The sequence below is a fragment of the Tachysurus fulvidraco genome, chromosome 7 (genome assembly GCF_022655615.1).
Source record: "Tachysurus fulvidraco isolate hzauxx_2018 chromosome 7, HZAU_PFXX_2.0, whole genome shotgun sequence".
Taxonomy (NCBI): domain Eukaryota; kingdom Metazoa; phylum Chordata; class Actinopteri; order Siluriformes; family Bagridae; genus Tachysurus; species Tachysurus fulvidraco.
Window position 1 is genome coordinate 26,380,227 of NC_062524.1, and position 27,996 is coordinate 26,408,222.

Genomic DNA, 27,996 nt, shown 5'->3' on the forward strand with positions numbered 1-27,996 from the left:
TGTCTAAAAACGCTCCGCATCCACATTGTCATTTTCAAACACTTTCCAAAAGTTGCTCATCCACACTGAAATGTATGAAAATGCTTACATCTCCCTACTGCGCATGAGTAAAGCTTCGATCTGCGTCATTTCCGCTAGGCGTTTATTTGCTTTCGACTGCATCACATGACTAAAAATGCGTCACAGTATTCAAAAGCCTCCGTCTTCACAGTCCACACTAAGACGCGAAGACGGCGTTTTCAGATTTAGAGAGCGTCTTCCAACAGCTATGTTTTCGTTGACTTAAAACGCCTCGGTCTCGGTGTGGACGAAAGGCCAAAGCTTAGAGGAAAAATATACGTTTTGAAACGAAAACGTATTAGTGTGGACAAGGCCTTACAGGATCATGTCGTTTCACCTACGAGTGAGAAACGGAATACCGATTTCTGATCATCTTCTGTGTTCTTCGGAGAATACAAAAGCACAAACAAGCAGAACTTTTGTACCGTATTGCTCCTGAAATTTGGGCGAAACTCAGTAAGAACGGTTTTGCATCGTTTACTCGTATCTGCTTCATCCTCAATATTGGTAGATTAAAAAAAGGTAAATCTACAACAACAGGAACAACATATTAAAAGATTACTGACAGAATTCAACAACCGACGTTTTCTCAGTACAGAGAAATTCCTGTCTGGAAATAAGACGATACAGAGGCAGTGGATAGATCAAGTGGTGAAACCCTGGTGTACTTTAAACGTAGGTGTGATCATATAGTTATAATGCTGAGAAAATGGAGAACGGAAAGTACTTTTTTAACGTTCCAAACGTTTTTAGCAGTGAAACCGAGGTGGTAGAAGCCACGCGCACAAAAAACTTCAATATGGGATGGAAAAGTTTGGACCTATGCTAATGAGACTCGCATGACAACGTTTAAGTTTTTATTAGCAGTGTTTACATTTTTCCGTATGGACGTTAACTTTTGTATGCGCAATCCTCGAGATTAATTAAAATTTAGTTTCGAGAGGATGCATGTACTTCCACCCACAGGATATGCTGCCTGCCTTGAAATCTGAAATTCAGAGGCACCGTGACAGACCGACGGACAGACTCGCCACTGCGGCGCCATTTCCGTGCGCGCACGTGTACGTTTGTATGTATATAAAAAGATAAAGAAGGTAACGTTTAGCTACTTGTCCGTGCAGCACCAAATGCATGTATTAATCTTAGAAAGTCTAACACACACGCACAGAGACACAGAAAAATTCACTGGTAGATTTTGTCATCAGAATCTTACATGACTCAATGATGTATACAGTACTGTGCAAAAGTTTAAGGCAGATGTGAAAAAATGCTGTAAACAAAGAATGCTTTCAAAAATGGAAGTTGTAAACATTTATTTTAATAAATGAACAAAAGCGAAATCTAAATCAAATCAATATTTGGTATGACCGCCGTTTGCCTTCAAAACAGCAGCAATTCTTCTAGGTACACTTGCACACGGTTTGTGAAGGAACTCGGCAGGTAGGTTGTTCCAAACATCTTGGAGAACTAACCACAGATCTTCCGTGGATGTCGGCTTTCTCACATCCTTCTGTCTCTTCATGTAATCCCAGACACACTCGATGATGTCGAGATCAGGGCTCTGTGGGGGTCGTTCTGGTTTGAAGGCAGAGGGTAGTAACACCAAATATTGGTTTGATTTAGATTTTTCTTTTGTTTGCTCACTTTGCATTTTGCAAATTGACAGAAATAAACACTCATTATTTATATTTCTGAAAGCATTCTTTGTTTACAGCATTATTTCACACCTGCCTAAAACTTTTGCACAGTACTCTATATATATTTGAGCATGTATTGATGATCATTTGTACAATATATCAAATACAGAGAGTATAAAACTTTATTGGTGAAGATGCATCGGCTGCTTCAATTCTGTATTTTTCCACAATTATGTTAAAGCTCCCTCAATCCAATCTGAGCTTATTAATGTTCAGACAAAGAATCTAATCTAATTACGACTCAACCGAAGATTTGACGTGTTCCCTGAAAATCAGATTCGAATCATTTTGAGCTCAGAGATTCACGTCGTTGCACAACGTTCGCACACCGTGGAACAGTTGTTGCTTTGGATCTTTGACAATCCTCCCTCTGCATTTCACTCTTAGAAGGCAGCATGTTTGGGGGAAAAATAAAGTTTCTTCTATTCAGAAAGCAGCACAAGGTGGTCTAAGGGCCCTTATTATTTTTTGAGGGTGTGCTTTTGTCAAAGAATAAAGCCTGAAGGACATGGAACTGGAGAACCATGCTTACAATCTAATTTTCTATAATAAAATTAAAGGTAAGTGCAATATAAGAATTAAATATCGTTTCGTTCTGAAAGATCGCTCAACGCAGATTTCTTTCTGAGAGTGCAGTTTATCAGGTTTTAAATGATAAACAGAATGATCAGTGAGATGGCTCGAACTCGTTTCCATATGTTTAGAGATCATATTAAGTGCACTCGCTCCTAAAGAAACAATACAAACACATTAAAAATAAAATAAAAATTCCAACACAGCATCTCATGTAAAGAGAAAATGAAATAATGCAGTAAAATAGTGCAAGTTTCTTCGTTGCTACGTGATGCTTCCCAGGTTTTGTATGTGTGTCGTAACACTTGTTTCCCTGGGTCATCGTTTTCGAAGGCACCGTGTGAGGGAGTGTGTCAGGGTGCAACATTGCTATCTGGCCGGACCTGTGAAACAGAGACGTCACATGTAACAGAGCAAGACACACAGACACAGGGTTTCACAGGAAGATTATAGGAATGAATGTATGGAGTGTTATGGTGTAAAGTCAAAGTTGTGATCCAGTGGGGTTATGGTGCAAAGTCAGGGTTGTGATCCAGTGGTGTTATGGTGTAAAGTCAGGCTTGTGGTCCAGTGGTGTTATGGTGTAAAGTCAGGGTTGTGATCCAGTGGTGTTATGGTGCAAAGTCAGGGTTGTGATCCAGTGGTGTTATGGTGTAAAGTCAGGGTTGTGATCCAGTGGTGTTATGGTGCAAAGTCAGGGTTGTGATCCAGTGGTGTTATGGTGTAAAGTCAGGGTTGTGATCCAGTGGTGTTATGGTGCAAAGTCAGCTTTGTGATCCAGTGGTGTTATGGTGTAAAGTCAGGGTTGTGATCCAGTGATGTTAGGGACTAGAGTCAGGGTTGTGATCCAGTGATGTTATGGTGTAAAGTCATGGTTGTGATCCAGTTGTGATAAGGTATAGAGTCAGGGTTGTGATCTAGTGGTGTAACGGAGTAGAGTCAGGGTTGTAATCTAGTGGTGTAACGGAGTAGAGTCAGGATTGTGATCTAGTGGTGTAACGGAGTAGAGTCAGGGTTGTGATCTAATGGTGTAACGGAGTAGAGTCAGGATTGTGATCTAGTGGTGTAACGGAGTAGAGTCAGGGTTGTGATCCAGTGGTGTAACGGAGTAGAGTCAGGGTTGTGATCCAGTGGTGTAACGGAGTAGAGTCAGGGTTGTGATCCAGTGGTGTAATGGAGTATAGTCAGGGTTGTGATGCAGTGGTGTTATGGAGTAGAGTCAGGGTTGCGATCCAGTGGTGTTATGGAGTAGAATCAGGGTTGCGATCCAGTGGTGTTATGGAGTAGAGTCAAGGTTGTGATCCAGTGGTGTTATGGTGCAAAGTCAGGTTTGTGTTCCAGTAGTGTTATGGTGCAAAGTCAGGGTTGTGATCCAGTGGTGTTATGGTGCAAAGTCAGGGTTGTGATCCAGTGGTGTTATGGTGTAAAGTCAGGGTTGTGATCCAGTGGTGTTATGGTGCAAAGTCAGGGTTGTGATCCAGTGGTGTTATGGTGTAAAGTCAGGGTTGTGATCCAGTGGTGTTATGGTGCAAAATCAGGGTTGTGATCCAGTGGTGTTATGGTGTAAAGTCAGGGTTGTGATCCAGTGGTGTTATGGTGTAAAGTCAAGGTTGTGATCCAGTGATGTTAGGGACTAGAGTCAGGGTTGTGATCCAGTGATGTTATGGTGTAAAGTCATGGTTGTGATAAGGTATAGAGTCAGGGTTGTGATCTAGTGGTGTAACGGAGTAGAGTCAGGGTTGTGATCTAGTGGTGTAACGGAGTAGAGTCAGGGTTGTGATCCAGTGGTGTAATGGAGTATAGTCAGGGTTGCGATCCAGTGGTGTTATGGAGTAGAGTCAGGGTTGTGATCTAGTGGTGTAACGGAGTAGAGTCAGAGTTGTGATCCAGTGGTGTAACGGTGTAAAGTCAGGGTTGTGATCCAGTGGTGTTATGGTGTAAAGTCAGGGTTGTGATCCAGTGGTGTTATGGTGTAAAGTCAGCATTGTGGTCCAGTGGTGTTATGGTGCAAAGTCAGGGTTGTGGTCCAGTGATGTTATGGTGTAAAGTCATGGTTGTGATCCAGTGGTGTAACGGAGTAGAGTCAAGGATTTGATCCAGTGGTGTAATGGAATATAGTCAAGATTGTGATCCAGTGATGTTATGGTGTAAAGTCAGGGTTGTGATCCAGTGGTGTTATGGAGTAGAGTCAAGGTTGTGATCCAGTGATGTTATGGTGTAAATTCAGGGTTGTGATCCAGTGGTGTTATGGAGTAGAGTCAAGGTTGTGATCCAGTGATGTTAGGGACTAGTGTCAGGGTTGTGATCCAGTGATGTTATGGTGTAAAGTCATGGTTGTGATCCAGTTGTGATAAGGTATAGAGTCAGGGTTGTGATCTAGTGGTGTAACGGAGTAGAGCCAGGGTTGTGATCCAGTGGTGTTATGGAGTAGAATCAGGGTTGTGATCCAGTGGTGTTATGGAGTAGAGTCAAGGTTGTGATCCAGTGATGTTATGGTGTAAAGTCAGGGTTGTGATCCAGTCGTGTTATGGTGTAAAGTCAGGGTTGTGATCCAGTGATGTTATGGTGTAAAGTCAGGGTTGTGATCCAGTGATGTTATGGTGTAAAGTCAGGGTTGTGATCTAGTGGTGTAACGGAGTAGAGTCAGGGTTGTGATCTAGTGGTGTAACGGAGTAGAGTCAGGGGTGTGATCCAGTGGTGTAATGGAGTATAGTCAGGGTTGCGATGCAGTGGTGTTATGGAGTGGAGTCAGGGTTGCGATCCAGTGGTGTTATGGAGTACAATCAGGGTTGTGATCCAGTGGTGTTATGGAGTAGAGTCAGGGTTGTGATCCAGTGGTGTTATGGTGTAAAGTCAGGGTTGTGATCCAGTGGTGTTATGGTGTAAAGTCAGGGTTGTGATCCAGTGGTGTTATGGTGCAAAGTCAGGGTTGTGATCCAGTGGTGTTATGGTGCAAAGTCAGCTTTGTGATCCAGTGGTGTTATGGTGTAAAGTCAGGGTTGTGATCCAGTGATGTTAGGGACTAGAGTCAGGGTTGTGATCCAGTTGTGATAAGGTATAGAGTCAGGGTTGTGATCTAGTGGTGTAACGGAGTAGAGTCAGCGTTTTGATCCAGTTGTGTTATGGAGTAGAGTAGGGTTGTGATCCAGTGGTGTTATGGAGTAGAGTCAGGGTTGTGATGCAGTGGTGTTATGTTGCAGAGTCAGTGGAGTGAACCAGTGAGGTAACAGTGTAGAGTGGAATGAATCATCAATTTAATGGTGTAGTTAGTGAAATGAACCAGTAGTATAAAGGGGCGGAGTCAGTGGAATGAGCCAGTGGTGTAATGGTGTAGTGCTAGTGGAATGAACCAGTGCTATAATGGGGCAGAGCCAGTGGAATCAACCAGTGGTGTAATGGGGCGGGGTCAGAGGAATGAACTAGTGGTTTGGTTTCAAATCAACAAGGGTGTGATGTGTAATGGACTGGTCAGGATGTAAATATGTGATACCATATAATAAGGTGAAAATTAAGTTAACCGTCATGTGGGGAACAATGCACTCACCGAGTATAAAGTCGGACCACTTGGCTGCCATCACTCCTCTGCTGCTACGTTGCTGTTTAGGTGATGGGGGTGACACATTTGTGCAGGAGTGTCTGCGCTTCCTTTTTACCTTACTCTGTTGCCGTGTGGAGGTGCCCGAGTTACTCGTCTTCTCCTGTTTAATGCTCTTTCTGACCCCTTGCTCCCGATTTTGTACTGAACCATTTCCAGCCGGCGATACGCTGAACCTCACCGAGCAGTCGTTAGACTCCTCAGACATTGACCGTGTGTTAGAAGAATTTAGCTTCCTTAGAAACACTTTGCACTCCCTCAGAGTGTGTGCACTCCAGGCATTAGCAGTGATCTGCTTTTGCTGAGTTGATGTCCTGTGAGACTCCGTCTGCAGTGTGTTCAGTACACAGTGTTCAGACACACTCGTAGGCTGAATCCCACTATCCACCTGCTCGTTAAGGCTTTTAATGTCTACGTCTGTATTCTTGGTCCTGGATTTAAATCGCGATCTTGCTCGATCGAGCGCTGTTTTATAAAGGTGCCACGTACGATTTTGCTGTAATTTTTCAGTATTGTTCAGTGTTGTGTTCAAAACATGTTGCTTGGTGAAACAGTTTTGTGTGCCACTGATTTTTGCTTGTGTTCGCCAGAGCTTTGATGGACTTTTAGGGACAACTGTAGCAAATTTCTTAATGCATTTCCTAAGCCGCTCTGCCTGCGGACTCGAGCAAACATTTGGCCTATCGTTTGCCTTGGCCGAGCTGTACTGGAAAACCTCACACGGATTTCGGTTGTTGGCCTTCTTTATGATGGCGAGAGACTGAGTCTCAGTTGTCTGCATGAACCAGGAGCAAAGCGTTTCCATACTGCAATCTCTCTCAAACAGCATCCTCACTGCAGACGAACCTGAAGCAGTGAATACATCTGATGTGTCTGCAGATGAACCTGAAGCAGTGAATACATCTGATGTGTCTGCAGATGAACTTGAAGCAGTGAATACATCTGACGTGTCTGAAACCCATGTCTCTTTCATCACCCTGAGTCGCCTGTTCATCTCTTCCTTTAAGGTCTCAGGTGATGCTGATGTTGGCCACCATTGCAGATTTGCATCAAAGAGGGACTCAACTGATGCTGCTGAGATATGGACAGCATCCTGTGGAGAAGTGTTTGGCCTGGTCATAGTGTCATTAGCATCTTTAGGTTTATGCTGTTGTGCGTCCTGCTGTGTGTCATCAGATTTTTGCAGCAACAGTTTGCGTGATCTGGGTGTTGGTGTGTTAGGGCGTGATATAGCGTCACAGTGCAGCAGATGGACGGAAGGTCTTCTTTCTCTGACTGAGTGTCTAACAGAGGCTTGCTCTTCCTCTGTGATTGTCTCCTGTTCTTTATTCGATTCCAGGTCAGTAAGCAGTGCCCTTCGATGTTTTGCTGGTTCTCTCACATCTCGCTTAATGTGGATTTTGCGTTGCTGTGGCGAAACCGTGGTAACAGTAACAGAAATCCCTGAGATTTTGACTTTAGCTGGTCGTCCTGGTCTTCTCGTCCCTGCACTGTCACTCTGCTTTGGACACACGATTGAATGCATGAGATTTTTCCTGTCCTCCACAGGCATTACTAAGCTAAACTGATCTTTATTCATGCTGACTTGTGCCTGTGTGAAATGTGCAGGTTCGTCAGCATTGCTTCTTTGTGTTGAAGCTCTACCGCCTTTGCTTTGTTCTGTATGAATTTGTCCCTCACTTACCATCCTCCATGCTTTCCGCCTCCCATAAGTAATAGTAATCTTAAGGTTTTTATTACCATCTTCTTCGTTTGGCGCATCTTCTGCTCTTGGCTTTTCATTGTCCTCACTGGGAGCCTCATTTATTATGTCCACTTGTTTGCATTTCCTTGGTCGTCCGATTGGACGCTTCACTGATTTCTCCATTGGAGATTTTAACTTTTTGGGCCGTCCAGGGCGCCTCTTAATAGTTGGTTCAGCCTCATTAATGCTGTTCATGCAGTCCCTCAGACCCTCTGTGTTAGCAAACTCTTCTCTATAGAGTTTTTCACTGCACTCGTTGCTCATTTTCTGAACAGTTTCATCCCTTGCCTGCTCTTGGAGTGTGTTACGTACCCATGATGCCTCCACACAGGGATCGAACGACTCTTCATCACTGTGTGTTTGTGCAGCTCTTAGTGTGTATTTAACACCATCTTCATCTTTAATAGTCGACACCAGCATTAGTTTTATGGGACTGGCATATTTAATATCATCAGCATCCACTGGGTCTGTGACTGTTGAGTCCGTTACGACAGGACTTGGGGATCGTGCGACTTCTTCAGAGCGGCGTGTCTTTACTCTTAGTTGACGTTCGGCATGAGACTCTGCACTTGTCTCAGCCTTACAGGCTTTTCTGTCATTAGCTGAAACAGGTGGAGTATTTAGTTGTCCTATCACAGCACTGGGTGGGGATTCAGTCATGTCAGTGCCTTGTGTGGGAGTGCTGTTATTTTTGGCAGAGCGACAAGCAGCATAAAACATCTTCCGTGGCTCAGTGACATACGAAGACAAGTGTTGAGGACGGACGATATTCCGCCGTGACCTCATAGTGCCACAAGCCTCGGATTTCTCTGGGCTCTGATTGTGCAGACTGGGCATTTCTGGGCTCTGATTGTGCAAGCTGGGCATTTCTGGGCTCTGATTGTGCAAGCTGGGCATTTCTGGGCTCTGAGTGTGTGAGCTAGTAGTGTCTGAGTTATAAGTGTGCAAGCTGGGTGTGTCTGGGCTCTGAGTGTGTGAGATGGCCGTCTCTAGGCTCTGAGTGTATGAGATGGTGGAGTCTGGGCTGTAATCGAGCGAGCTGGGTGTTCCTGGGCTCTGAGCATCAGAGATGGTGGTGTCTGGGCTTTGAGTATGCAAGATGGGTGTGTCTATGGTCTGAGCTTGTAAAATGGGCGTGTCTGTTGTCTGAACATGTGATATAGGTATGTCTGGGCTCTGAGCATGTGAGATGGGTGTGTTTGGTTTCTGATCACATAAGACTGGCGTGTCTGGACTCTGAGTGTATGACATAGGTATATCTGGGCGTTGAACATTTGAAATGGGCGTGTCTGAGCTATGAGTGTTTGAGATGGGCGTGCCTGGGCTTTGAGGGAGTGAAATGGATATGTCTATGCTCTGGGAGTTTGATATGGGCATGTCTGTGATCTGAGAATGTGAGATGGGTGAGTCCAGGTTTTGAGGCATGTCCAGGCTTTGGGAACATGAGATAAATATGGGCATGTCTGGGCTCTGAGTTTGTGGAGTGAGTTTGTTCGGGCTCTGAATGTGTGTGTCAGGGCTCTGAGTGTGTGAGATGGGCATGTCTGGGATCTGAGTGTGTGAGATGGGCGTGTCTGGGATCTGAGTGTGTGAGATGGGTGTGTCTGGGCTCTGAGTGTGTGAGGTGGGCATGTCTGGGCTCTGAGCATGTGAGATGGGCGTGTCTGGGATCTTAGCATGTGAGATGAGCGTGTCTGGGATCTGAGTGTGTGAGATGGGTGTGCCTGGATACTGAGCTTGTGAGATGGGCGTGTCTGGGCATTGAGTATATGGGATGGGCGTGTCTGGGTGCTGAGTGTGACAGATGGGTGTGTCCAAGCTTTGAGCAGGTGAGATGGATGTGTCTGGGCTCTCAGTGTGTGGGATCGGCGTGTCTGGGTGCTGAGCAGGTGAGATGGGCGTGTCCAAGCTTTGAGCGTGTGAGATGGGTGTATCTGAACTTTGAGTGTGTGAGATGGGCGTGTCCGAGCTTTGAGTGTGTGAGATGGGTGTGTCTGGGCTCTGTGTGTGTGGGTTTTGACCATGTGAGATTGGCATGCCTGGTTGCTGAATGTGCAAGATGGGCATGTCCGGGCTTTGAGCATGTGAGATGGGTGAGCCTGGTATCTTGTTGTATGTGCCATGGGTAATCAGGTGTGTCTTCCGCTTCTTCTTCCTAGAAATGTCGGGTTCAAGTCGTGCAAGGTCACGTTTGATCTGTAGGCTCTGCCTGCGTGTTGCGGCTTGGTCATGTGACCTGCTGATGGCCTGCATCACTTCTTGTCGCCTCTGAGAGCGCGTTTGCGGGGAACGTTTCTCAGAGGCGAGGTGTTGCTCAAAGAGCTCCTTCAGATTGTAATCTTTCTCACTACTGCTGTGTAAGACGGTGGTGATAATCTCAGTCAGGTGTGTGTCATCACAGGTTTTCACACTGTCACCACTGTCACTCCATTCTCGCTCCGACACCCCCATCAGTGTGTCGGTGAACTTGTCCATTAAGTCTATAATGTGTTCAGGCTTGGCTTGCATCTCGGGCATGTGTGTTTGATCGGTATGTGTGTTGTGAGGCAGGAGAGGTGGAGGCTGTGTATTCAGGGTGTGTGTGTTCAACATGGGCATGTCCGGATCACCACTGCTTTCGGTGTCCTGCGGTTTCGGGGACAGCGGGGGAGGGGATGGACTGTGGCAGCCGGAGTGTGTGTTGCTATCTGTATGTGCAACTTGTGTGATGTCACAGATGTGTGTGTGCTGGCACACCAGTGCCCGAGAGCAAGCGCAGCAGCCGGCACAGCCGAGCCTGATGTTCCGACAGGAGGAGCCACTACAACTCTTCATACACAGACACACAGAACGTACTGCACAAACCCCGAGTCTGCATGAGCACACATACCCGTTTGATACACAGCTATTCAACACACACATCGATTTATCGGCGTGACAGCAGTGACCACCATGCTTGCTCCTCAGAGTCGCGACGTCTCTTTGCGTTGCCACCGGCCCACCCTCTTCCTTCGGCGGGAACGACATCATTTCCTGCAGGATGTGCAACAGTATGACTCTGTGGTTTGCACAAAGCGATTTCATGACTTCCTCCAGCGCCGTACCTCTCTGCTCATGTCCTTCTTCCCTCTCCTTTGTCTTGCTCTCTCCCTCCTTTGTCACCAAACAGCTACAGGTAAATGAGGGACACATAATTACTCATCACTCAGACTGGGCAGCAAGAGTTTCTTTTTATTTTCTCCACCTTCACATTACAGTAGCACAAATCTGCTTGAATCACACACACACTATTTATTATATTTCATTTTATTTATTATTTATATTCCCTTGCAGATTTAAGGTAACCCTAGCTGTATTAAACCAGGCTTGTCGTCAGACCTTATGCACGTTAGAAGCAAATACATAACCTTAAACTCGTAAGCATGATATACAAGACATAAACGGGGGCCACAGGCTGCGGCAATCTGTCCTTTCTGAACACTCTAAAATGGGGGAAGTGCTAATTATGAATCACCAGCAGCGTAGGCAGTAACGCACTTCAGGTTGTGCAGGTAGACTTTTACCGTGTTTAAAAGTCTTTTACCGTCAAACGTCTACGCTCACAGCTACCTCTGGATCGAGAACGATCAGGGGCATATCAATAATATTATATAAGCTTTTCTGAGTTTTAAAATGAAATAAATAAATAAGAACTTGTTTGTACACTTAATTAGCTCATCATACTGTATTACAGCAGGTTAGCCAAGATCGTCAAAAGGACATGAGACCGAACAAGATCATTAGAGCGTCCATTTGCACAGTGGTCTAGTTTGAGGATTTATGATTTACTTACAGTGGAAAGAATATCTGACATTTTCGTCGTGTCCCGTGAAGCTTTCTCTAGTACGAAGGAGAATCTAATGTTTAGGTTACGTCACTTATTCGGACACCGCTTCATTTTCCTGCATTTATTTTGATCCCAGCATTTCATATAATATTTCATAAATGATTACAATAACGCTTCATAGTAACAGGGTTAAAGCCAGGACACAAAACAACACAACGTGAGGATTTGTGTAACACGTCTATTCGGAAATTCTTGAAACTCTTATCTGTAAATCCGTTTTATTAACATCGTTAACGCTATCGTGAACATGTTTTAATTTACTTCCGGAAACCTGCTAAAATATGCACATTTTCCTGGGGACTGTATTCAGAAGAAGTCCTTCACTTCGCCGTAGCAACGTAAACACGACTATGGGATCGGGAAAAACATCAAAATCCAGGCAGGAAAACATTCTGAATAAAATCTGAAATTTATGTTACATAATTTATGTTACATTCATTATGTCCTTACACACACACACACACACACTCTTTCTTCAGTGAGGAGGTTACTTACATTTCAGAAATGTTAATTAACCAGCACATAAAGATACACAAAGATTTTAATGCACTTTATTGTCATAGCATTTTTGAAAAGACTTTTTTTTTTAATGATTTGAAATCAAAGCGAGCATTACACATTAACATCAATATGAATTATTTATCAGATTTATAAATTAAATGTTAAAGATTCGGGAGTGTTCAGTGGACTCGCTGAGCGAAAAGCCCTTCTCTGATTAATAATAATAATAATAATAATAATAATAATAATAATTAATCATCACAATTAGAGAAATATAAATTTTTAAAGAGCTAGAATAAAAGCATGCAGAACACGGTTCACATTTAAAAACAATGAAGTGCTTCAACACAAATTCAAACACGCTAAAGCTCAACACAGTAAAGTCTTCTCCTGATTAACACAGAAATAATACACAAACATTTAAAGAGGAAAATCTGAATCAAAATCGTAGTGCAGAAAAAAAATAATAAATCGATTACACCAATGCCGCCACACGCGGCGTCTTAAACATCACGTAATCATCCGACGTTTCATCGTCCGACTGCAGTTTCGCATCCGAGTACTAAACCCCGAGTCTTCACTACATTTAATCTGTTGTTTACATAAAAAAAACGCTGTGACAGATCACTGATCGCGACTGATGTAGCAGGGCTCGAAATTAACGTGACGGTATCAGCAACTCTCAGCTGCGCGCGGATGCAGGTGAGAAACGACGCGTCGGACACAGTGCTCCGTGTAACGTGCTGCAGAACAGAAAACATCGGACATGGCGGAATGATCGGCGCAGCGGCGTGAGACGAACACGGTGGTGTTTAAGGAGTTAAATCCCGGTGGTTTCCAGACTAATCCCTAGTGCCTCTGCCTGCAGTCTATGTGTGATTAGTGCTGGAGTATTTTGACACGTTTCCTCTTAAAATTCACTCCGAGTGCGTTTTTACCGATCCCCTGATTCAGCTCGTAATCGCAGGTCTGTTTATACGTCACAGAATTCGTTCCTCCGGAGCCGAGAACACCGAGTGTTTTTGATGCACGGCGTGTCACGGAGAAGAATCCGTTCCTACGGAAACCCGGTTTTATATATTAATAACCATATTCCGGAACGCTCTCAGATCGAAAACGAAAGCGCAAGCGTGAAATAAACTCCAAGACCCTCTAAGAGCCTCTGCTTTCTTTACTCAGTCGCGAGACCCATGTCAGAATATTTGCCTGTAATCGCACACGCACGTGTGGAAAAGCCCTGGAATATTCTGGAAATGTTCTGGATATAAAAGTTCAATAATTCTCGGAAGAAGAAAAAAAAAAAACGGTTTCACTGCAGATAGAATAAATACAACATACAGTAAGAGTAATAATAACACTTCGTTTCAGTCATCATGAGAACTAGAGACGGAGTCTTGTGCTGTGGCCAGGAGACTTTTTTTTGTTTAGTTTTTTTTTTTTTTTTGCATTACAATCGGTTAACGCTTGGTTAATTTCAAGCCCTGAGTTTAAAAAAAAAACAACAACAACAAATAACCAAAACAAAACAAATGAAAAAAATATTTAATTGCAAAACCTTGAAATTAATTTAAAACGCTCTCTTAAAACTGAAACGTTTCCATTGCACTAAGATTAAATTAATACACAAAACTGAAATTTAAATTATTATTAAATTATTATACACACGCAAAATAAAAAAATGAAGCGGGCAGGTTTATTATTAACTCTGGTCTCTGTACTCTCTCACCCTGAGGATTTTACTTTTTATGGCTACATTAACCAAACTCAAGAATCAAATTTGGTTTCTTTACCTGAATTCGTCGTTTTACTGGAAACGACGTTTACATTAATGTGGTCCAAAAACAGAGAAAAATCAAAAACCATCGTCAACACGTTTAAAAAGCCAAGTCAAAATATAAAAGAGGATATAAACACGAAATAAAGAGGATTTCAAAGCACAGACTGAAATAACGTCCGATCATTCGGAAAAAATCAGATTTAAGGACGTTGCCGATACTTCGTTTGGTTAAAGACGGCGATTTAAAAGCCTGATCTTAAATTATTAGCGCTTTTATGTTATCGTTGACGCTCGGCGCCGAATCGAATTCGGATTCGTCTGAAGGAATTACGGGATTGCGAAGGACATGGAAGGAAAACCGGCGTCCTTTTCTCAGGCGGCCAATCGCTGAGTGGAACCCGTGATAACGATATTATCACAATATTTATCCGTCGACGTCGTATAACCGATTATCGGCACACCCCCGCTGATTAAACACCATGATTCAAATCAAGCATGTTACAGATGGAGAGAGAAATCAATTTACAGAAATAAAAGATCATCTGCTCTTAAATGAACGCAGTGCCCGTCCCGACGACATTAACACCCGTACGTAGTGTTAATACACACTTATAAAGCTGTTCGTTTTGAGATGAAGCGTTAATAACAGGCACCGATGTCATGACATTCAGTTTACATGGCGGAAACCGAGCGGCTTTCTTCATAAATAACGTAAACGCACGATTCTCACGAACACAAACACGAACACGTCATTAACAGCGCATTCCTGAATCACAAAATTCACATTTCATTTTTGCGGCTGCACTTTAAAACCGTTTAGCATTAAACACAGGGGTGTGTGTGTGTGTGTGTGTGTGTGTGTCTTTGTGTATGTAGCTTGTGTAAAGTGCAACCGAATCTCGTCCCTCGAGCTTTTCACAACTTCACTTAAAACTTGTAATAGAAAGAGTAAAAATGTTCATGCAGTGAACACACCACAGTCAAGTGTGTAAAGTTTTTGTGTGTGTGTATGTGTGTGTGTGTACAGTATGTTACAGTGTTAAATACACGAATGCTATCTTTGAGAATTAAATAACCGACAATAAAGACACGAGACGTAAAAGCAGCGCTGCAGATTAGCCCTGAATAAAACACACACACACACGCGTACAGACACACACACGCGTACAAATATACACACGCGCACACACGCACACTGTAAGTGGTGTGTTACAGACGTCAGTACAGCAGCGTTGTGCGGAGCGAGGTCTCCCTGAACGGTTCATTTGGTTACAGCAGAAAATCACAATCACATCAACATGAACATGAAGATTAACTCAGCAGCGTTAATTACATGAGGTTAAAACTGGAGCGTTTATCATCTCGGTGAGGTTTACTGCGGTGTTTATTCTCCCAGTGAGGGGGTTTACTGCATCGTAATGGATCTCTAGTGTTAACTATCTAAGTGCAGATTTGCAGCTAGTGGCTACAGTGTTAACTACCCAAACAAGGTGTTTCCTTCAGTGTTAATGATCTAAGCCAGGACTCGTTTAATCATCTCTGTTAGTATCGATCCAGTGTTAATTATCTGAGTGAGATTTTTTTATCTGGATGTCAACTGTCCAACTGGAGCCTTTACTGCAGTGTTAATTCTCTCTGGGAACTGACTTACTGCTTTGTCTCTCCCAGTGCAGTGTCAACTGTCTCTCTTAGCAATGACCACAGTGTTAATTATGACATTGAGGTGTTTGCTTCAGTGTTAATTATCTCAATGTGGGTTTTTTTTTTACTGCAGTGTTAATTAGCTTTGTCTGTTTTTTTTATTACTGTAGCGCTGACTATCCGTCTGCGGCGTTGATTAACATTTTAACCGCATCGTTAGTTTTCCAGTGATTTTGCTGCAATTAACACCGGTAACTGACACGTATGCGAATGCCGTGCTAGTTTCAGTACTACTTATACTGCAGGCTTTCTATGGTGTTAATGAAGTGCTTATCTCAGTAAAGTCCCGTTGCTTTGTTGAGGTTTTGTGGTGGTGTTAGTTGTCTGATCGAGGTTGTTTACGGAGGTGTTAATGATCCCAGCGAGGTTCTACGATCGTTAGTTATCGACAATAACGTGATGTTAATTGTCAAGAGTGAGGTTTTTTACGGTGGTGGTATTTTTTCCAGTGAGGTTTACAATGGTGTTAATTGTTACAGCAAGGTTTAACAGTGATGTTAATAATCCCAGAGGTTTTACAGTGGTGTTAATTATCTGAACAAGGCTTTACAGAGGTGTTCATTGTCTATGTGAGATTTAACAGTGGTGTTAATATTCCCAGAGTGGATTTAGAGTGGTGTTAATGATCCAGGTTAACTTCTACAGTGGTGTTAATTATCCCAGTTGGAGTCTGCAGTGTTAATTATCTCAGCTAGGTTTTTATGGCAGCAGTTATTTTACCAATGAGGTTTTCCGGCGATGATCAGTGCTAAAATTAATATTAGCCTAATAAAAAAATCACACACACACGCACGCGCACAGAGCAATCTGATTCACACCTAACAACGTTAATTAAAAAAAAAACAAAAAAACTTGCGCCTAAATGATGGTTGGAAATAAAGGAATTAATGCAGCGTCATTAACACAAACAGTGTCGCCTGCGTCTATCTAATCGTACATAATAACCTGCCGGATCGATGCATCGCTACTGATGACATCATCACTTATTATTCAAAATAAATTAACCGTGTTAATGATCACCAAATGTGATTCTCTCACACACAACACACACCTGTCTAAACCGAGGGTGTGTCTCACACACACACACACGACACACACTCCTCTTCCAAAACTGTCAGACACACAATACACACTCCTCCTGAAACTGAGTGTGTGTTAAACTGAACCCAGTCTAGGCTTTACTACACTGGCTGTTACATGCGATACACACACCTTTCACTACATTTCAAATGTTACACGTCATAAAAGTGTGTCACACTAAACTGTGTGTTACACACAATTTGTCTATCCGCCCTAAACTGCGTCGCACTAAATTTGTGTTTAATGCAACACACACACACACTAAGGTGTTAAGTAAGACCTGAGTGTATTACCCTTCACTTAGTGTGCTATACAAAACTCTATTGAGGGTGTTACACTAATTTGTGTGTTACATAAACTGTGTGTGTTACATTAAACTGTGTGTGCGTGTGTGTGTTATACTAATCTGTGTGTTACAATAAACGTCTAAAACTGTGTGTATTTTACATTAAACCACGGGTATAATAAGCTAAACTGTGTGTATGTCGCACTAACATCTGTGTGTGTGTGTGTGTGTGTGTGAGGGTTACACTGTGTGTGTTACAAAAATCCAGGTGTATGTTACATTAAACCATTTGTGTTGCACTAAAATGCTTGCGATACTAAACCGAGTCTTAACCGAGTGTGTGAACTAAACTGAACGTGTTACACTAAACTGTGTGTGTTACATTAAAAAGGAGTGTTACACCAGCTCGAGTGTGTTACACTAAAGTAAGTGCATGTTACACTGGGTGTGTGTGTGTGTGTGTGTGTGTGTCGCTAAAAATATGTGTTACGTTCCCCAAGTTTTTCCTGAACAGCAGATACACACTGTGTTAAAAGAGCTTGTTTTTTGGGGGGTAATAAATAATTTACACAATTAAATACAATCTCTGAGCGATTAACACCTATCACTGTGCAGGCGTTAACGTCGTGTCAATAACAATTAGCAGATTAGCTTCCCTAAAAATTAGACCTGAATGAATCCTTCAGTTCCAACAGAACAGTGCTTTGCAGTTTAAATAGAACAGTTTATATCTTACAGATCTGCACAGTGAAACCCTGAATAAAGGCGTGTGCGTGTGTGTGTGTGTGTGTGTGTGTGTGGTGTGTAATGTGTAAAGAATATGGATATTCAAGTTTATGTCATTAGAGTTCCTGACGGTTTAGCTTGTACGAGGCGTTTGTGTGTATATGTCTGTTTGTGTATTTGTGAGTTAATGAGGTGTGTGTGTGTGTGTGTGTGTGTGTGCAGGCAGTAGTGAGGTTAATCGCAGTACTGAGGTTTAAAACCGTTTCGAGGCGTTCAGCGTTGTCCCTGAGGTTCCTGGTTCCGGTGGGCGGAGCTTCTTTTTGGGCGGAGTCTTCAGTGTCCCCATACGCTCCTTCACTTTGTACTCGAGCGTGCTGTGCGGCACGCCGTACACACTTTGCGCCTTCGACACCGTCATCTTCCCACCCATCACCATGGCTATAGCCTCCTCCAGGATGTCATGGTCATACTGGCGGTAGCGCCCACGTTTCTTCCGCGGCTGTTTGTCCCGGCGCTCGCTCTCCTCCACACATTCGTCTGCACTCGCACTCCCACCTGCACTCCGGGCACACACACACGGCGGGGGAACGTCCCCCTGCAGTGGGCGGGACTCGAGGGCGGAGCTACAGTCGCTGTGTTTGGGGAGGAGGATCTTGACACGATCTGAGGTCTTGCTGTTGAGGTAAACGGCGTCAACAAGGCCGCTGAGGTCAGAGGGCGGAGTCGTTACGCCCGGACGCACCTGAGGGATGCGGAGCAGCGCAGAGCCCCCTGCCGGAGTGTTACATGCGTCGCTGCGTTCTCTCAGCTCACACACCAGCCGATGAAGGAGCGATGCCGCTGCTGCACTCTCCGTTGACGGCTTACCGCGTTCTGACTGGTCAGACCGAGGTCGCGTCCAGGTTGTTGCCGTTTTGGTCTCACCTGTGTGCAGAGCAGTGCGGGACGGTGTCACTCCATTGTGGTTGGCGAGCGCAAGAGGCACAGCGCCGGAGTGTGTGTGATCCGCGTGGAGGCGTAGTGTGTTCTGAGGTATTCCGTATAATATGGCAGCTTTGTGAAGGTCCAGCGCACCGGAGCGAACATCCTTCACGGCTTTAGAGAGCAAACCATCAGCAAACTGAGTGCTGCGGCCCAGACGCTCGTCTCTGATTGGTCTCCTGGTGGGTGGGAGGACGAGAAACGCACGAGTGAGCTGACGAACGACAGGAAGCACTCAGGGTCCACTCCTTTACCGCCTTGTCTTTGGTAACATCACTCGCTTCATATTTATGTGTTTAACACGCAGCCTCACTTTGAGCTGTACAAAATGTGTGTAAAAATGTGTTTGTGTGTGTGTGTTTCCTCTGTGTGTGTGTGCGTGTGTATGTCTGTGTGTGAGTTTTGCTCCTTTTTATCTTTAGTCTGAAACTTATAACGAGTAAACGGAAATAAAGCGATAGGTTTTGGCTGTCCAGCCCTTTGAAGCCCTAACACACACACGTGACGTTACCGTCCAACAAGTGAGAAAAGAGTCAACCCTTCAGTGCAACACAACACTCTCTGAATTAACACACACCTGATAAACACACACTCAGTTTAAAGAGTTCAAAAAATGTGCACAATACAGTATTAAAGATATAATGAGAGCACTAAGACAGTCACACATACAAACACACACACACACACACACACACACAGTTGAACAACATCTATTAGTGTTAACCGACTTACCCTGATAGTCTTTGTTGCGCGAGCGTGTTCAGAGACGGTGTGTTTTTCTTTGAGAGGTCGAGAACGCCGTCTGCTATAACAAGAAAACAACATCGTTAAGACACACAGACTCCAATTTAATAAGATCCTAAACAACAAGAACTAATATGTGCATGCTTTTAAAAAATCACACACAATTAGTGCAAATGCTGCAGGTGATTTAATGACATGCTGTTCAAAATAAGCCGTCTGTTTAAAACCCAGACAGTTTCTGTGTGTCGTGTGTGTCACCTTGTTGTGCACTCGGTGTGCTGCGACTGAGCGTCAGGTCCAGTGGTCCATCCGGCTCGGTTTGTGTGACGGCATTCTGGCTTTCGGTTGTTTGAATCTTATGCGCATATTCAACGGCGAACTGGCGAATCATCTTCCTCATCAACTCCTGCGCAGCCAACGGAATAATGGGGTCGCAGCTCTCAGGGAATTCTGGGCAATATATTATGGTGTAACCCATTAACAATATTTGGACACGGATTCTTAACAACAGTTTATCACAAGCTGTAATCGTGCCTGATTTTCATGCTCTGACACACCCTGGAGTTCAGGACTGTGAAGAACAAACCTTGATGTCTCGCTCTATTAAGACGGTGACAAACTAACACTCCTCATTAGCATCTTCTGAGATGCCCATTTCCTTCATCGCTACGTGTGCGCATTCCATGCTGGGAAGTGATCCAGTGCTAACCCAAAAACTACCGATACTTGGGATGTGTGTCCTGTAAATCTGGACTTGCCTCACAGTCATATAGTTTTAGCCTTAGCTTCTGACGTGGCACCACAAGTTCATCCATTACTAATTATGTAAAAACTTCAAGCTTTGTCTGTTTCCAGCTCAGACCATGTTCCACGTCTGTTAGTGTCTGTTCTTAACCGTGCCTGTACCTCTGCTCTGGCGCTCCAGATCCTAGACCACTTGCTGTCATGCATAGTTTCAGAATCAGAATCAGAAAGAGCTTTATTGCCAGAGGCATGTTTTCACATGCGAGGAATTTGTTTTAGTGACAGAAGCTCCACAGTGTAACAGAATGACATGTACTATACAGACAAAATTGTATGTACACATGTACAGGTTTGAAATGTGCAATTGAAATATACATATACAAATATAGGCAATCTGTATGTACAAATGTGCAACTGAGGTATACGTAGTGCAAATGTGCAATGTTGTGTTGTGTGTTCCGTGTGTGTTAAGTGTTCGTCATATGGATTGCCTGAGGAAAGAAACTGTTCCTATGTCTGGTCGTTCTGGAGCTCAGGGCTCTGTAGCGTCAACCGGATGGCAAGAGTTCAAAGAGGGAGTGTATTGGATGTGAGGGGTCCAGAGTGAGTGTGCTGGATGTGAGGGGTCCAGAGTGATTGTGCTGGATGTGAGGGGTCCAGAGGGAGTGTGCTGGATGTGAGGGGTCCAGAGTGAGTGTGCTGGATGTGAGGGGTCAAGAGGGAGTGTGCTGGATGTGAGGGGTCCAGAGTGAGTGTGCTGGATGTGAGGGGTCCAGAGTGAGTGTGCTGGATGTGAGGGGTCCAGAGTGAGTGTGCTGGATGTGAGGGGTCCAGAGTGAGTGTGCTGGATGTGAGGGGTCCAGAGTGAGTGTGCTGGATGTGAGGGGTCCAGAGGGAGTGTGCTGGATGTGAGGGGTCCAGAGTGAGTGTGCTGGATGTGAGGGGTCCAGAGTGAGTGTGCTGGATGTGAGGGGTCCAGAGTGAGTGTGCTGGATGTGAGGGGTCCAGAGGGAGTGTGCTGGATGTGAGGGGTCCAGAGTGAGTGTGCTGGATGTGAGGGGTCCAGAGTGAGTGTGCTGGATGTGAGGGGTCCAGAGTGATTGTGCTGGATGTGAGGGGTCCAGAGTGAGTGTGCTGGATGTGAGGGGTCCAGAGTGAGTGTGCTGGATGTGAGGGGTCCAGAGTGAGTGTGCTGGATGTGAGGGGTCCAGAGTGAGTGTGCTGGATGTGAGGGGTCCAGAGTGATTGACTTTGCCCTTTTGCTCACTCTGGAGAAGTACAGATCTTGGAGAGTGGGGAGAGTTGTGCCAATGGTTCGCTCAGCAGTCCAGACTACCCTCTGTAGTCTCCTGAAGTCAAATTCGGAGGCTGAGCTGAACCACACAGTAATTGCGGTGCAGAGGATGGATTCCATGATGGCAGAGAAAGCTTACAGCACCTGGTATTCCAAGGCGGTCTCCCATCCAAGTTCTTTCTTTAATCTGACTCTTGGCCTTGAATCTGCTTTATCTGGCCTTATAGGCTTGATGTTTTGTCTTTCTCAGCTCCTGCTATGAATCCTTTTTCAGTGCTTTAACTGTCTTTGATACCTGACAAGTTGAGTCTTTCTCTGAATGTTATCATCTTGCTTTTTTCTACTCACCTGTAATTAGGAAAGGTTCTGATACTTCCATTGTGTCCTTCCCTGTTTTCAGTCATGAGCGATGGTCATTTGGTAGGTGTCACTCTCAGACATTCTCTAGTTTATAGACAGTGAGACTGGGCATTCCTCAGAGTTCCTCAGAGCTACCGACAGATCTAAAAATTCACACTCTTCATTCTACTCAAGACTCGTTCATGGGTCATATCACTTCCCATTGTCACAAAGGTTTGAGTCCTTCCTCTGGGACACTCACAGAGCCTGGACCTCCTTCTGCAGGGTCACTGACAGGTCCCAGACCTGTCCTAGTTCAGCGACACTTTAGGGTCACTCACAGAGCCTGGACCTCCTTCTGCAGGGTCACTGACAGGTCCCAGACCTGTCCTAGTTCAGCGACACTTTAGGGTCACTCACAGAGCCTGGTCCTCCTTCTGCAGGGTCACTGACAGGTCCCAGACCTGTCCTAGTTCAGCGACACTTTAGGGTCACTCACAGAGCCTGGTCCTCCTTCTGCAGGGTCACTGCCAGGTCCCAGACCTGTCCTAATTCAGTGACACTTTAGGGTCACTCACAGGTGCTTCTCCGTCCCATTCCCAAGTGTACACACTGAGGGAAGACATGGACCTTCATCACAGTCAATCAGTAGTCCTGGTCCTTCTCCAGGGTGAGTCACAGGCCCTGTTTCAGCTGGATATATTTCTCCAGTTTGATCCATTGACTTGGTGAATAACAAACATGGCCCTAGAGTTTATAACCCTGTGACAAGTCATGACCTGCTTCCTTTACTGCATCATCTCCTGACTGTCCCACACCCTTTATGGTGTGACTCTGTTTTTTTTTTCCTCACTCGTTTAGTGACAAGGTGCATGCGCTGGTTTTGGAGGTCCTGCCTACCCTTCACCTGTTCCGTCCACTCCGTTCTTACAGAGAAAACTAGTTCGGCAACATGGCGACATTTAAAAAAAAAAAAAAATTGATAGTCTTGAGCCAAGACTCTGTGGCATCAAGGGCTAGTAAGGGATATTATTATTTCATTGCCATGACAACTCAAGTTATTTTTATGTCTGCTATTAAAAAATATGAGTTGTCAAGCTCCAGTCGAGAAGACTGAGAGCTGGCAGTCGCTTTAAAGCTCAATCCCTACTGTGGCTGGAAATGGCCACTAATGACCGGTTCTTGCATTGAACGTGTTCTGTACTGAGAATCACCTTCCACAACGACAATCACATTCTGTCTCCCTTTCTAAAAGACCTAGATCTTATACTTTTACCAATCAACAAGAGATGTTCAGAAGGACGTTTGGCCTCAGATGAAAAAATGACAAAGAATTTGCTGAAATTCAGTCACACTTTAAGCTACGTTGTTCTTCATCGTTCCTTCTGCATCATCTGTTCTTGCAATAGTTCATCGTGAGGATCACGTATCATAAAGAAAATGCCTGAGACGTGTAAGTGTGTGTGTGCGTGTGTGTGTGTGGGAAAGTCTCCATTACCTTTCTTGTGTAAGACTGCATGCAGAAATTGGTCTGCTTGGCACTGGAGTGTGTCTGAGGTGTTGATGCCCTGAGGGGGGGTTTCGGCATGGGGGGGCGAGTCAGGCAAGCGGTCCTGTTCCAAGAACAAACAGAATATTCACTAAATTTATATAAATTCATTTTAATACAATAAAAGAATTAACATCATCATTGTGATATATATATATTAACGGCAGTTCATTTGGATCGCGTTCTCCATCAGATCCGCATCAATGATAACAGTAAATACACACTGAACACCATTGTTGTCGGTGAATTAACACTGTAACGTTTCCTACACACTTACACTGATTTTTTCGAGCTGTAAGTTACAGAAGGAGCAGCACGCATCTGTCGACCAATCAGCAGTCGCTTCGGGCTCACAATCTGAGAAGCAAACACACACCCACAGAGACACACTCGCGAACGTTAAAAATAGCAAAGGCGAGACTCGTCCCCTTAAGCAGAATAACAATTTGTTCGAAAACCACCGCTGCGTTTCGGAAGAATGTTAGCGCCCTTGTCAATTGCAGGATTCTGCATAGATCACATAGGCACAATGGGAGGAGGGGAGGGTGTATCAGTAACGAGATCGTTCACCACTCAAACTCAAAAGTCTGACCGCTAACACGTTAGCTGGGGTTGAGCAGAATGGCTCCGGCTTTTATGTACAGATGCCAGAATCTAAGAAACGCATAATCAATAATGCTCTGGATTACACAGATAAACAGCATTTTTCAATATTTTTAACAGAAACAGCATCAAGCTCCGGCAAACAATGTACATTTTTTTTAAATGCTCCTGAGCTCTAGGATCTCAATTCTTCATCAAACTACATTCGAGTCATTTATCAGACTTAAAGCAGAGGAGAACCGGAAACTGAACCGTGAAGCAGACGAGGGCATTAAAAAGCAGACAAATTAGACCAACGGAGTTCTTTTTGTCTAATGCGGTTAATGCGTAGTATTAAATATATAAAGAATAACTCACTGACGAATATGCTGAGATCTTGCAACAGCCTTTGCCCATAGATTCCTTCCAGTATGCTCTCAAACCCTGTAACACACATATTATACACATATTATTATTATTATTATTATTATTATTATTATTATTATTACTATTATTAGATAGAAAAGATTTTCTAAGTAAGAAATCTGTGCTAAGATGTTACCCAGCACCAACGATTAAGCCACAGTTGCCTTTGGTAAATTAACTAGCTATGTGTAACCATGGTAACAATCAAACACCCACTACAACACAGACAACATCGTATCTTTGCATTGTTCTTAAGCATCTGAATCACATCTCGTCTCTTCAACAGGCGTAAAACAAAGCGTTAAGTGGTTAAGTGTATTTATAGCACTAACTAAGTGACAGACGGCAGCTGTGCAACACTAAACACTGTATTTGCGATGAGCGTAAATGTGTTAAAGGTGTTCTTGAACACTGTTTAGATGGGATTAATTAATTGGGGTAATTTTCTATTTTACAGGAGCCCATCTGTGATGCTATTTAAGTCCAAATCGGTCATGTCTGTGTTTTTTTCCCATCCTCCTCCTCGAACACTACAGATTGAATAACTGAAGATTTTCACCCTACTTAGTGATCATCTAAGTTTCTTCAAGGATCACGCTTCATGTTGGAGGAAAAAATCTGACTGCTAATACTTGCTGTATAAAATCTCAAAGCACATGCATCAGTTTCCCCTCCTCCAGGTATCAAATACTCCCTGAGTTACAAAGCTAAAAACAGATTCTCATATATGTTGGAAATATTGTTTAGTTATATTTTCATGTTTCTGTAATCTTTGTCCCTTCTCTGGTGATATTTTGACTCCCAAATACACCCGGCCAGAAACACGCTTATCCTGCGGTTATATTTATGGCTGTCTGGATGCGAAAGTTTCATCTCTGAGAATACGTGTCATAAAAAATTCATTACAGGCTTCCTTCTGATAAGCTAATCCGACTCGAATAGGGCTTAAGAAAACCTTTACACAAATAAACACAAAAACAACATGCTCCTATAAGCAGTGGTGGCTGAAGTGCTTAAGGTGCTGGGTTGTTGATCAGAAGGTCAGGGTTCGAACCCCAGCATCACTAATCTGCCACAGCCAAGGCCTTTAACACTCCCTGCCCCAGGGACACTTAGGACCCCCCCAGATATGTGTGGCAACAATCAAGGCTTCTTCTTCTTAAAAGTAATTTACCACAGACCTTTTTATCATTTAAAATAATGTAAATAATGTCATGCACGTAGTGTATACAGTGTATAATAAGTAACTAACTTCAACCATGACCCTGAATAGTGTACAATAGTATAACTATAAATCTACTACGTTAAACTGTAAACACTGGGGTCGTTTTCACAGTCACAGTCTCTTTTATGTAACATTTTAGCTTTTCAATAACTTTGTCGTACACGACGGATACCAAATGTGCAGAAGAGCATGACACTGCTGAGAAAAACCAACCAAACAACTGTCTATTTCTGAGGGCTAATGTGTTTTTGGCACACAATCAGCTCTCTCATCAGCTTTTTTTTAACAACAGCAACATGCAAATGTTATTTTATAGAAAAGTCTCGTTTAAAAAACAATTTTTTATAACATTTTTTTGTTTTTGTTAAACATGCCATGCAACACAAAGTCACATTTGCACAAAGATTTCATACTAATACATTTTTTTTTTCATTTTATATTCACTGTGTCGCAGCATTACTATCGTGACACCGTGATGCTAAATTACATTTTTTTCCAGACTCGGTTATCAAATTTCAAACCATGAAATCCATAAAACACAGAGGCGTTTTAATGTGCTGCGGCAACAGTGCACTAATATATAACAAGTAGTATATTATTATATTAAATTAATATTTTACAGTATTTCCTTAATTAAATTCCTTATACATATATATAAAATTAATATTAGTAGATTATACGCAAAAAAAATTTTGTTAGTAGATTATACGCAAACATTTTGTATATATATATATATATATATATAAAACGCAGTGTAATTGTCATTATATATATTAAAAATATGTTTATTATATATATATATATATATAGTATTTTGTTATATAAATATATAATATAAATAAAAAATATATATATTAAAAAAACGCAGTATAATTATGTCATTTTTCATATGTATGTACTGTCTGTATGTATATATATATAATAAAATATATAAAATGACAATTACACTGTTTTTTCTGATCAGATATTCAGATATAAAACACATGATGTATAAAGTTTTAGATTGATGTCACATTTTGGTAATTAACTATATGTTTACAATATATAACTATATTAATAACATATAAAACACCATACTGTGCTGTTTATGCAGTTAGCATGTAGCCTGCTAGCATAACTGATACAGAAAAAGAGGAATAAATATCATTCACAACCCTGTCGCTCTGTTCATGTTTTTAATAACACCTCAGATTCACAGCTAATTATTAAAGGGAAATTTTAGTGTTAAAATTAAATAAATATATTTTTGTTCGGGGAAACAAATGAACAGATAAAAAGCCGAAGGACAAAAGAAAATGGAGCCAGCACTGGACAGTCCCTAATGCTAATGCTAACTAATGCTAATCCTGACAAGATGTGCTATCAGCTATGTTAAAAAAGAGCGCTAATTAGCGTTATGCTAGCTAGCTAAACAACACAAAAGCTACCAAGCCTAGCCGCGGCCTTTATTTGTAAGCTAGCGGTGTGCTAGCGGTCTGCCCATGTCTGTTTGCCCTGGGGTTAAACATTAGACACATAACGGTCGCTGTAGTTGTTATGAAGCGATTATAACGCTGTAATAACATCACGTTTAAACGTTAAGTCTTTACATGCCGCTTGTCATGTGATTTAAAGCCGGTTACGGTTTAAGATAACGGTTAGCTGCAGCCGTCATGGTCATATAGGAAACTGTTAGCTTAGCATAGCATTTTAGCGTGTGAGCTTATTAACAAAAAAAATTAAGCCGCCGCCGCCGCTGTAATTCTCTGTCAGCCGCAACGCCGCTTCTGTCCCCGGGTATAAAGACGCTTTTATTAAAACAAACGCACGTGCACATTCCGTTATGTTATTTATTTACTTTTGCGTTCTCTTACCGACGCAGTGAATGAGTTTGTGCCGCCAGGAGTCGAGCTCGCGCCGGAACCCTTTCCGTTCCGCCGAACATCTCGCGCTGCAGCACCGCGTCGCCATTCCGCCCGTCCGCGCGCCCCGCTCCCCCTTCTACCGAGCCTGACGTCGCGCGACGTCACCCGCCTTCCCCGCGCCCCTAAGACTGACACGCGTCAACACCGCGGGAGGAACCGGATCAGTGCAACAAAACACCGGAACTCTCTCTCACACACACACACACACACACATACACACACACTCACATATGTACAGCATGCACACACACATACACTCACTCACATATGTACAGCATGCACACACACAACACACACACTCACATATGTACAGCATGCACACACACACACACACATACACACTTACATATGTACAGCATGGACACACACACTTCTAAACCTCATAAGTCGACATAAAATTGGGAGAATGTTTAATCTCTGTTAAATTCCCACATTCTCATTGGTGAAGCTGATTCTTTTCTTTCAGATAGACAGATCAGAATCAGAATCAGATTTATTGGCCAAGTGTCTTGATGTTGACACACACAAGGAATTTGGTTCCAGCAGTTTGTGACTCTCAAAAGTACAGACATAAATAACACTATACGATACAAACTATACAAG

At 43.3% G+C, this 27,996-nt stretch overlaps 1 protein-coding gene across 10 annotated transcripts; it reads right to left on the minus strand.

Moving 5' to 3' along the window:
- Positions 1-141: 141 nt before the first annotated feature.
- On the minus strand, positions 142-27,859 carry lcorl (ligand dependent nuclear receptor corepressor-like). 10 transcript variants are annotated; one of them, XM_047816122.1, is made up of 8 exons: positions 27,740-27,859; positions 24,217-24,282; positions 23,534-23,632; positions 23,206-23,320; positions 19,589-19,780; positions 19,319-19,391; positions 5,875-10,817; positions 142-2,713 (listed from the first exon to the last, which is right to left on the minus strand). In XM_047816122.1, the coding sequence occupies exons 2-8, from the start codon at positions 24,253-24,255 to the stop codon at positions 2,700-2,702; spliced, it is 5,475 nt and encodes a 1,824-aa protein (XP_047672078.1). In that variant the 5' UTR covers positions 24,256-24,282; positions 27,740-27,859; the 3' UTR covers positions 142-2,699. The 10 variants fall into 10 exon arrangements, with proteins under 10 accessions (XP_047672078.1, XP_047672076.1, XP_047672075.1 ...); XM_047816120.1 differs by having other exon boundaries at positions 19,319-19,388; positions 23,534-23,613; positions 27,740-27,855; XM_047816119.1 differs by having other exon boundaries at positions 23,534-23,613; positions 27,740-27,855.
- Between the last annotated feature and the right edge of the window lie 137 nt (positions 27,860-27,996).

Coding starts and splice junctions, on each gene's coding strand:
- lcorl (XM_047816117.1), bottom strand. CDS start 27,439: ATGGCGACGCGGTGCTGCAGCGCGAGATGTTCGGCGGAACGGAAAGGG. Junction 19,392..19,588: donor CACACCGAGTGCACAACAAG/GTGACACACACG, acceptor TTCTTGTTATAG/CAGACGGCGTTCTCGACCTC. Junction 10,818..19,318: donor GCGCAACAAAGACTATCAGG/GTAAGTCGGTTA, acceptor ATTTACCTGTAG/CTGTTTGGTGACAAAGGAGG.